The sequence below is a fragment of the Electrona antarctica genome, assembly GCF_951216825.1.
Source record: "Electrona antarctica genome assembly, chromosome: 21".
In the NCBI taxonomy this organism is placed as follows: Eukaryota; Metazoa; Chordata; class Actinopteri; order Myctophiformes; family Myctophidae; genus Electrona; species Electrona antarctica.
In genome coordinates this window covers 1,476,896-1,489,076 of record NC_136802.1, presented here as the reverse complement: position 1 = coordinate 1,489,076, position 12,181 = coordinate 1,476,896, and the positions used below count along the sequence as shown (strand labels likewise).

At 37.2% G+C, this 12,181-nt stretch overlaps 1 protein-coding gene across 1 annotated transcript in view; it reads right to left on the bottom strand.

Annotated features, from left to right (window-relative positions):
* Positions 1 to 1,347: 1,347 nt before the first annotated feature.
* LOC306913786 (uncharacterized protein) overlaps positions 1,348 to 12,181 on the bottom strand; it is a gene marked incomplete at its 3' end in the record, with an annotated part of 44,340 nt that continues 33,506 nt past the window's right edge. Inside the window, exons 2-5 of the mRNA XM_079490598.1 lie at positions 8,366 to 8,570; positions 7,972 to 8,155; positions 1,873 to 1,906; positions 1,348 to 1,359 (exon numbers count right to left, since the gene is read on the bottom strand). Coding sequence (XP_079346724.1) covers positions 1,348 to 1,359; positions 1,873 to 1,906; positions 7,972 to 8,155; positions 8,366 to 8,510 — 375 coding nt within the window. The 5' untranslated portion in view covers positions 8,511 to 8,570. The remainder of the gene's footprint in view (positions 1,360 to 1,872; positions 1,907 to 7,971; positions 8,156 to 8,365; positions 8,571 to 12,181) is intronic.

Here is a 12,181-nt window from a genome sequence, read left to right as displayed (position 1 = left end):
GAGACCAAGGTGTTTTTGAACGAGCACCTTACTAAAAAGAATGCGGACATCGCCAAGAAAGCTCGCTCACTGTGGAAACAAGATAAAATTCAAGCGACCTGGACATGGAACTGCAAAATATTCATTAAACTTAACGGCGAGACACAAGAGGAAGCAAAAGTCAGCATCATTCGACACATCGGTGAGCTGGACAGTTTTGAGGACTAAAAACAACGAGCGAGGTATGGCTATCCACTCATGCATGCTAACGGCCTATATGACACACACGGCCTTATTCCTTTTATTATTTATTTTATTATTCATTTTATTACGACTGATGCAACGAGTAACCACTACGGATTGGATTGGAAGAGGATTTCCTTATCATAATGCGATGCTGCACGCATGTTTTTCTTTTTTCTTTTTGGAGTTGGCTTTATTAACATTGACTGACACACGGCCTAAAAGTTTCATTTTAACGTTCTATTTAAAATACAGACTTCTTTGCATGCAGGGCTTTCTTTCCTTGGAACATGGAGGACTAGGATGGATTATTTTTATTTTACTTTTTTACCTTTTAATATACATGGCGTTTGCAGGACTGATGTTAACCCACGTTCTAACGGAAACAATGACAGTGGCCGATAAATTGTTTTATTTAATCTCAAATGGACATTTAGCTCCTCAATGCATGACAGTTACTTTAATATCTCATTTTGTATGTATGTATGTATGGATCTCCTATGGATGTAGCATTACCTCAAGCTCAAGCTTTGCAGTTTACTTTCCTCTTGAAAACATCAATTAGATTGCTATTGACTAATAGAAGGTCTAATTCTGTTCTAAATAGAGTATGCTATAGAATCGAGTTTACTTCCTATGGAGTTCATATAGAAATAGGACTGTCCCCCATTCAAGCTATAATCTTCTCAGTAACAACTACACTAATAATGACGATGAAATTGATTTATTCCCAAGTGACTTCAAAGAGCCCTGCTAATCGGTGGTTATATTCTAATGAACATAGAAATCATGACAAGCATTGACATAAACCAGTTGTCTCCAAGTGGAGACAATGATCAACAAAAACTAGGGAAAAAGGATTATGAGACATTAGGACTAAAAACGTTTGAATATACAGAACATAAAATGTATGATATGGATAATGATATTGATCCTGAAAATAATTTCTACAATACTACACACAATCAATACGAATATTACACCGAGGATCAGATCAAAAGGAAGGGAAATATGGAAGGAGCAATAACAATAATCCACTTCAACTGCAGGAGTATGAAAGCAAACTTTTCTAAGATAAAACGGTGCTTGAGTGAACTGGGAAATCATTTCACAGCAATAGCCATCTCAGAGACCTGGCTAGAGGAGGGACAGTCAATTTTATATGAACTAGAGGGATACGAGCTATTCTCTAATAATAGGACCCACAGAAAGGGTGGTGGAGTTAAATTATATATTGACAAAGCGTACAAAACTAAATATGTAGGCAAAATGTCAATGGTAATAGATAATATGATGGAATGCATTACAGTAGAAATTGAGACTGAGAATTCTGGAAATGCACTGATAAGTTGCATTTACAGAACTCCAGGATCCAATATAGAAGCATTTAGAGATCTATTAATGGGGATGTACGATAACATATCTAATAAGAAAATGGTATTTGTCTGTGGGGACACCAATATTAACTTACTTTCCGAGAACAACACAACCACAGACTTTATTAATTCTATGTATAGTATGAGTTTATACCCAACCATCACTAGACCAACTAGAATAACAACAGAAAGTGCTACAATCATTGATAATATCTTCACTAATGTTATTGATAGAAAAATAATGAGCGGAATAATAATAAATGATGCAACTGACCACCTCCCAGTCTTTGCGGTCGTCAAGGGCGGTACTAAGACCAACAAGGACTCAAAAACACGCATAACAAAAAGACTTAAAACACATGAGGCAGAGTCTTTAAAAAGCGATTTAAAGAACCAAGACTGGAACAGGGTCTATGTAGAGGATGTGAATAAATCGTATAATTCGTTTTTATCCACATTTACTGATCTCTATGATAAAAACTGTCCTCTAGTAACGAAAACTCTAAAACAGAAATATGGTGGGAAACCATGGATAACTAAGGGAATACAGAAAGCATGTAAAAAGAAAAACACACTGTATAAAGAATTTCTAAAAAAGGACAACAGAGGCAGAACTAGCTTACAAGATATATAAAAATAAATTAATACGAATAATGAGAAATAGTAAAAGGGATTATTACAGTAAAATACTGGAGGAAAATAAGAATAATATCAAAAATACATGGAAGGTACTGAATGGCATTATAAAAAAGGGGGCGGGGAAAATAGGATATCCAAATTATTTCCGGATGAGAAACAATACAACCATTAATGAAATGAAATTAGTGGCAGATGAATTTAATGACTTTTTTGTTAATCCTGAGTTAGCTAAGAAGATCCCAAAGACTGATGATAAAGACAAGGTGGAAGGTGGGACCAGAAGGATAGCGAACGCTATATTTTAAACGGAACTGATGAAAAAGAAATTATTGACATTGTCAACAAATGTAAGGCCAAGACATCTATAGATAATAATGGAATTGACATGGCATTAGTTAAGAATGTTATAGAATATGTAGCGAAACCCCTTTCTTATATTTGTAACCAATCATTAAAAACAGGAACATTCCCTAATGAGATGAAAATAGCAAAAGTCATACCAATATACAAGACCGGAGATAAACACGAACTAACAAATTATAGACCTGTTTCCCTCCTTCCACAGTTCTCAAAAATATTGGAGGTAAGGTATTCTATAAAAGAATGGACGATTTCATTTGTAAACACAAGGTAATATGCGAACAGCAATATGGCTTCAGGGCAAATAGGACAACAACCCATGCACTTATAGATTTCGTTGAGACTGTAACTACAGCAATAGTAAATAAAGATTATGCAATAGGACTATTTCTAGATCTCAGCAAAGCATTTGATACCGTAGATCATGAATTATTATTAAATAAATTAGAGAAATGTGGAATAAGAGGGTTAGCTCTCTCTTGGATAAGTAGCTATTTGCATAACAGAAACCAGTATGTAGAAATAAATAACTGCAAGTCAAAACGGTTGAATGTTAAATGTGGGGTTCCTCAGGGTTCAGTGTTGGGTCCATTGCTCTTCATCCTGTATGTGAACGAAATCTGTGAGGTCTCAAAAATAATGAAAACCATAATATTTGCGGATGACACAAATTTGATCTGTTCTGGAAATAATTTGGAACAACTTTTGGAGACAGTGGAACAGGAACTAAAAAGATTAAAGATTTGGTTCGATTCAAACAAGTTAACTCTAAATTTAACTAAAACAAAGTATATAATATTCGGGAACCGTATAGTTAGTACAAACAAAAAACTTACAATAAATGAAATAGAAATTGAACAGGTGGCTGAAGTGAAGTTTCTTGGAGTAATAATAGATAACAAAGTATGTTGGAAGCCTCATATTAATTATATAAAAAGTAAAATAGCCAAATCAACTGCAATACTATATAAGGTTAAAGATTTTTTAAATAAAAGCTCATTATACATGCTGTACTGTTCCTTCATATTGTCATACATAACTTACTGTGCTGAAGTATGGGGTAACACATATATAACAAATACAAAGCCAATATTAATCCTACAAAAAAGATAAGAATAGTAAATAAAACTGCTTACAGAGAACCATCTAACCAACTGTTTATTAAAGTAAAAGCACTAAAATTCAAGGATCTAGTTGAGCTAAAAATACTACAAATAATGTATAAAGCAGAACACAAATCTTTACCGGAAAACATCCAAAAGTTGTTCCAAAACAGAGAGAGCCATTATAATTTAAGAGGAATTTGTATGTTTGAGCAGCCACTTGTGAGGACCAATGCAAAATTACACTGTATTTCTGTCAAAGGGGTTACACTATGGAACAAATGTAGAGATGAACTGAAGCTAAGCAGGACATGGAATGGGTTCAAAGGGATGTTCAAAAGCGACATAATTAATAGATATAAGTTAGAAGAATAGCCAATACAATAGTTAGTTATTACCATAATTATTAATTATTAATAATTATTATTATTCATTGTAATTATATATTTAGTTGAATGATCTTATATAGACTTGATTGTTTTTATTTAATTTTTTTGTATTTACATTCTGTTATTAATACTGTGAGTGTGTAAACAAAGAAAAAAAAATCAACAAGAATATAATTTTGATAATTTTTGATGTATTACACAAAGAAGGGGTAGGACTTGATAAGTTTTCAATAAACTTCTTCCTACTCCTTTTTCGAACATAAATATAAGTTAAGGATTATGAAAGATCACTATTATTATTTTTTGGACGCTTCTTTTTTTGTTTTTAATCTTTAATTTGTCTTTTATTGTTTATATTTAAAAATGAAAATGAGTATTATTTTAGATATATTTGCATGCGTACAATTACAATGTTTCATTTCAACAATGCTGTGCATTTCATTTCCGCAGGTCAAGTATAATGTAATATATTGAACAGGTCAAACCAATCAGACAAGTATTAATCTTATAATGAATACACATACTAATATATTAATCAAACCAATGCATTGGAGGGAAAAATAAACATTTTAAACAAATTAGTAACAATTTAGTCATTTCTATGTTGATTGGACATAACAGCAACAGAGTTCAGTCAAACACTGATTCCAAAAGGGAGAACACAAAAACAAAGTCCTTGCGGTCTTGTTTCCATTCAGGCCCTATGCAATCAATTCATAGACATGAAGAATAACAACAATCACACTTGTGTGAAGTGAGGGGCGCTCTTATCATCATACATCACATTCCATGCTCAGCCAATCAAATCATCACAAATGTCATTCCGGCCAATCACTTTTGGCGTCTTCACTTTTTCTGTCCTCACTGTTTTTATCCTCAACATGTACATCAGCCAATCAAATCATCGCTATGGGATGATGATCAGCCAATCAAATCATCGTGTTTGTGTTCACACAAAGACAAAGCCCAATAGGAGGAGCCAGCGCCCCTCAACAAAAAATCAAGTGGGAGAAAGTTAAGAGGGGGCGTGGTCACCTGTTTAAAGGAGAAGTGATCATTTCCTCTCCATTGAGCCTGCTGAAAGGTGGACTTTCAGGCCTGTTTTAAAAGATGTAAGTGATCTGCATTTTTTGAGGGAAGGGGTCAGGGCATTCCACGCCTGGGTGGCCGTGCTGTAGAAGGAGAATTTAGCCATATTTGTTTATTTTTTTCAAATATAAGAGCAGTATAATAATCCATAATATTGTCCTTGTCTATCGACCTCCCTACGAACATACAGCTGTTTAATTTGATCCTCCCAGTGATCTCATTTTTCATTCATTCAAGTTTTGTTTATTCTCAAAATTACACTGAGTAATCAAACTCATTTTCAGTGTCGTCCAGTAATACAATATCATATAGAAAAAACATTACAATACATCAGAAGATCAGGAAAAGAAAAACAAAAGATATACATGTGAATTACATAGGTTTACAAATAAAAAGATAAGACAAATTTCAAAACTATCTATAACAGTTACATATTGTGGGGGTCTGTACGCTCACCAAGGGTTTAAAACGACTTAAGGGTACCAATGTGGTCAGTTTCAATGTCGTTTGCAGGTCATTCCATGTATTAGGGCCACAGAAGCCAAAAGCAAGTTCAGAGCTAACTTTTGGTACCTTGAATTTGGGGAAACTACTTGACCGGGTGCGGGTGTACTTTAGAAAAGATGAGATGTATTTAGGACAATCTCCAAGCATGGCTTTATACAAGAACAGGTGACAATGCAGTTTTCGTCTCTCTGTCAGGGAGGACCATCCAACCTTTGTTATATATAAGATACATTGGTGAGTACCATAGCTATCACCCGTAATAAATCTACTCGATGAGTGATAAACAGAGTCTAGAGATTTAAGAGTGGATGCTGCTGCATGTCTATAGATTATGTCTCCATAGTCCAAGACAGACAGGAACACATAGTGGATACTTTATTTTTTTTACCCCATGGTGTGAATGCAATGGTGTCTTAGCAAGTGACCTGAGTTATTTAAACTTAGGTCACACCGTTTAAAGTGGACTTATTTTGTATTGTGAGAACTGAGGACAAGAAGGTGGTAACGAAGATTACTTGAATATTGAAACTCTTGTCACAATGTTTACATTGGAAAGATTTTTCTTCAGTGTGGACACAAAGGTGTGACTTCAGATGACTTGAATAATTGAAACTCTTGTCACAATGTTTACATTGGAAAGGTTTTTCTCCAGTGTGGACATGCTGGTGTGTCTTCAGGAGAGATGAGATTCTGAAACTCTTGTCACAATGTTTACATTGGAAAGGTTTTTCTCCAGTGTGGACACGAAGGTGTGTTTTCAAGGAGATGATGCAGTAAAACTCTTGTCACAATGTTTACATTGGAAAGATCTTTCTTCAGTGTGGACACAAAGGTGACTAAATTTGACTGAGGGACTGCCATTGGATTTTTTTTGAATTTTCGTTTTTTCATGTCATATGAAAGCAGGGAATCATAGCTTCAAATTGACATATTGGTTGTTCAGTTTCACCCACCGGTTTTGGAGATATGGCTTATAGAGTAATGTCTTGCAGAAAACAGCGAGTTGAGAAAACGGGCTTGAAAGGTTCACTTATGTGTTCTCTAACATTACACCTAGCTACATGTTTAAGCATTTATTTCATATTTACATGTCGATTTAAGCTCTGACACTTATTTCAGACATGCTCTAGTATGTGAAGAGTCTGCCTGTGCTATAAACTCATTTTGGGGAAAATAAATTAAAAAAAGTTTTTCTCCTCTGGTGAAAAGCTGTAATTTGCGCGATGGCAGTCTCTCAGTCAAATCTGGTCACAAAGGTGTGACTTCAGATGACTTGAATAATTGAAACTCTTGTCACAATGTTTACATTGGAAAGGTTTTTCTCCAGTGTGGACATGCTGGTGTGTCTTCAGGAGAGATGAGATTCTGAAACTCTTGTCACAATGTTTACATTGGAAAGGTTTTTCTCCAGTGTGGACACGAATGTGAGACTTATAATTAGATAACTGATTGAAACTCTTGTCACAATGTTTACATTGGAAAGGTTTTTCTCCAGTGTGGACACGAAGGTGTTTCTTCAGGTAAGATGACCTCTTGAAACTCTTGTCACAATGTTTACATTGGAAAGGTTTTTCTCCTGTGTGGACATACTGGTGTCTGTTCAGTTCATCTGGCCTACTGAAACTCTTGTCACAGTGTTCACATTGGAAAGGTTTTTCTCCAGTATGGACACGAAGGTGTGTCTTCAGGTTACCTGACTGTCTGAAACTCTTGTCACAATGTTTACATTGGAAAGGTTTTTCTCCAGTGTGGACACGCATGTGAGACTTATAATTAGATAACTGATTGAAACTCTTGTCACAATGTTTACATTGGAAAGGTTTTTCTCCAGTGTGGACACGAAGGTGTGTTTTCAGGGAAGATGGGGTAGTAAAACTCTTGTCACAATGTTTACATTGGAAAGGTTTTTCTCCAGTATGGACACGAAGGTGTTTCTTCTGGTAAGATGACCTCTTGAAACTCTTGTCACAATGTTTACATTGGAAAGGTTTTTCTCCTGTGTGGACATACTGGTGTCTGTTCAGTTCATCTGGCATACTGAAACTCTTGTCACAGTGTTCACATTGGAAAGGTTTTTCTCCAGTGTGGACACGCTGGTGCTTCTTCAGGGAACCTGAGTCACTGAAAGTCTTGTCACGCCGTTCGTCATCATCGTCTTCACTGGTCTCCTCCCAATCATCACTGTCTTCAGTGACTTCAGTGTCAGATTCAAGTTCAACTTCAACCTCAGAGCAGTGGGAAGATATGTCTTCTTCAACTTTCACTGCTAGTAATGTCAACGTTGACCCAACAGGTTCCTCTGGTTTTTGAAGTAGCTTATCCTGTTCATGTTTAAGCTCCTCCTGTTCTTCTTTAAGCTCCTCCTGTTCATCTTTAATGTGTGGAGGCTCTGGTTCCTCCTGGAGCAGACTGGGGCTCCTCGCCTGTTCAGGAGAAACCTCCTCTTTACACACAACCATGTGCAGGATGTCTAGGAGCAGAAACATAACATGATGGTCAACACTGGATTCCTAAAATGTAAACACATTCTTCTTCCATGTTCCATGTACAAAATGAGCTACTACCTACCAAGATAAGATTGACTAAACCGTTACTAACTAGAGGTTATTACTGTTCTGAAAGATTTTAGCAAAATATATTGTTTCTTCAGGAACAATATTTTCTTTCACATGAAACTTACTGAGGTGTGGCTGCTCTTCAGCTTCCTGTTTAATAGAAACGTCTTCAGCTTCCTGTTTAATAGAAACGTCTTCAGCTTCCTGTTTAATAGAAACGTCCCTGGCTGAGTCTGGAGAGTTCATCTTCACCTGGGAGTGATGCATCATGGGTATTGTAGTTCTTATGAGTCTGGAGAGTTCGTCTTCACCTGCAGTCTGGACTCCGGTCTGAAATCAAGTGAATAAGGAAGGACTTTATTAACTGCAGATATAGTCCGGCAGCCGGGGGTGTGGAGTGGGAAATGTGTTATATCGTTGGCCTAAAATATTGCCTATATACACTTACATAAATTAATGAGTCCACTTGCTGACCGGCCGTCGGTATTGAGCAATGTATTTTATAAGGTTTTATATGTGACCATACCATTACCTATATACGGCAAGATGTCAACATTTCATTATGCTTTAACGATTAGGCCGCCAGCATTTGATAACTTGTGATATAATTCACGCCAGCATTATTCCCTGTTTAACTCTTATTTTGAAGAGCAAAAAACCCAGACCGGAAGTTATGATCTTATGTTAGGGTCGATGCATCATCATTCCATGTTTACCGCGGGTGCTGCTAAAACATAATGGAGGCGCATCACAGTGCCGGCTCTGGGCCGTGGAATAAACCTTGTTTGGACGAAAAATGCCATGCCATGCCAATGCACAAGGAATAGGAGATACAGGTGATTTAAAGAAACAGATTTTTGGATTTTTATGGGCACGGCGATCAAGATGACACGATTCAGCGTTATTGACAACACCAACTAGCAACCCGATGCTAACGTGAGTAGCATTATGAGTTGATCAATCACAAGCACTATAAAAGACCAATTGCCGTTGATCTACGCCGGCAATGGCGGACTAAGTGTTAAGTAGCATGTGACGTGTCATGTGACTTGTCATGTGACGTGATGTCATGTGATGTGTCAAACTAGGGGGTTGTCATGATTCTGAATCCATTCCAAGCATTCGTTATGCACAAAAAACACTCATTGGGCTAAAAACGACCATAGCCGTCATCACAAATGTGACGCTCTTTCACTCATCACAGATGAGTGAAAGAGCGCCACCCTTTGGTCAACAATAAAAGTACAACCAATTAATCTATTTGGAAACACTTTGGTTTCAAGGAGTGTGGTGACGAACAAGAGACCAATACCGTGTTAAGATTTATTACAATAGGGCTTGCAAACCTCGCACCTTTGGTATGCAAATTCGGGGGGTGTGCCATTTTGGCTGTGATGAGTCACTACTATACCTGGCCAACGGATAGGCATAAAGTGGTGGAAAAAGTACTCAATTGTTTTACTTAAGTAAAAGTACCAATACTGACTGTAGAAAGTAACAGTACAGTAAAGAACTTGGGGGTCATTATTGATTCTGAATTGAATTTTAATTCACACATTAATCATGTTACCAAGATCGCCTTTTTTCATCTTAGAAATATTGCACGAATCAGAGCCTATTTGTCATTGGACGATGCAAAAACGCTAATCCACGCCTTTGTTTTTTCTCGGCTTGATTACTGCAATGCACTTTTTTCTGGACTGCCTAAGAAAACAACTGACAGATTACAACTTGTCCAAAATGCAGCAGCCAGAGTTTTAACTAGAACTAAGATGAGAGAACATATTACTCCAGTTTTGGCTTCATTGCACTGGCTTCCGGTTGTTTTTAGGATTGATTTTAAAATTATTTTACTTGTTTATAAAGCTCTCAATGGTCTCACACCTTCCTACCTACATGACTGCCTGCCTAAATATGTCCCAAACCGTCCCCTAAGGTCTTCCACTGCTGGCCTGCTCGCTTTGCCTAAAAAAATGGCAACTAAAAAATACGGGAAAGCAGCTTTTTGCTTCTACGGGCCGACGGCGTGGAACAAACTCCCACTGTACCTTCGACAGGCAGCCTCTGTAGACATTTTTAAAGCACAGCTCAAGACCCACTTCTACACCCTTGCTTTTAATTGATTTGTTTTTTTAATTTATTTTGTTATTCATGTCCTCACTGTATTGCATTACTGCTCTTGTTTTTTAATGTTTATGCCTTGCTTTTCTTTTCTTTTTTTTTCCTCTCTCTTCATTGCTCTGTAAAGCACTTTGAGCTGCATTTCATGTCATGAAAGGTGCTATACAAATAAAGTTGTATTATTATTATTATTATTAATACTGCAATTTAGAACTACTCTGTTACAAGTAAAAGTATGGAATTGAAAATGTACTTGAGTAAAAGTACAAAAGTATCGGCATCAAAATGTACTTAAAGTACTAAAAGTAAAAGTACTCATATTGCAGGGCCAGCAGACCACCATGGCCCATCACCATTACTTTTTTTTAACCGATATTGATAACATCCTGCTTCTCAAGACCGATACCGAAACTGATAATAAATTAAAATATATATATAACAAATTATAACGATATAGGCTATTTGTAAATGTATATTAATCTGTGTAGTATTAGCACACCTGAGGGTAACAAATACTAGTAGTGGGCAAAGATGGATTTAACATAGCTTTGACTTAACCAAATACAGTATATCATTATTCATTATCATGACTATTAAAACAAAACCCAGAATAGTTCTGACTGAATGAACATGTTTATTGTTTCAAGTCCTATGACACTGTTTTCCCCACAAGCAGGACTAAAAGCCTATGGGTGCTTTGTCACTTGTCATGAAAATAAAATGGACAATACAAATATGGTATAGCCTACCCTAATAATACTAGGGACTGTCTGAGAAGGACACTTCTCATTGAGGTTTTTACACACTAATAACACGAGTGTTCATTTAACTCTGACTCAGAGTTAAATGTAACTACTGAGGTTACTGAGAGTGTACGGGAGAGGTGCGCAAACGCATCCGCGATGTATTGTGGTGACCAGCTGTTGTAAATCACAGATGAAGAGACTCTCCGAATCAAATCTCCGCTTTGAAATTGTTTTTACGAAATAATGACTTTGACTCTCGTCTCTAAGAGTCTCAGTCACTCGATCTGTCCCAGACTAGTCGCTGCCTCAGTCAGACAGAAGCAGAAAGATAACGCATGAAGCTTAGCTAACAGGCAACATTGCCTGGATCATGCCTTCAAAGGAAAATCAACAGCAAACGCATCGATTATGTCACATCACCACATCGATGCAGAATCATGCACGTGTGTGTGTGTGTGTGTGTGTGTGTGTGTGTGTGTGTGTGTGTGTGTGTGTGTGTGTGTGTGTGTGTGTGTGTGTGTGACTGTGACTGTGTGTGTGTGTGTGTGTGTGTGTGTGTGTGTGTGTGTACAACAACTCTATGGTAACACACGGCTCGTTAAAAGAACCGGTGCGATGCATATTGGCAATGTTCACAACATACTAGATGAGTGGAGTTGTGCACGACGCACGTGGACATATCCTTATGGGAGATGGGGAAACACCACAAGAGTGACAACTGACAAGTGATCATCAGGCAAACTGCAAATATGTGTTCTATCTGCAGTAAATAAATAGAGGTTTTATGTTGCAGGCTAGTTTGTTGTGTTAGCCACCTATAGCCGAGCTTGACTGTCGCCGTCGGTCGGAGATATTAAATAATGAAATGACCGAGGTGGTGGTTTGACAGACAGATGGAGCAGCAGGTAGGAAACGGGTCGCCGATCTACTCACACACACAAATGTATAACGTGTGTGAGATATATGAGAAAGAGAGACAGAGAGAGGGAGAGAATAGTAGATCCATAATATAGCGCGAGAGAGAGTCACACTCAGGCGGCAGTGAGATGAATGCGTTTCACCGGCACATTCATC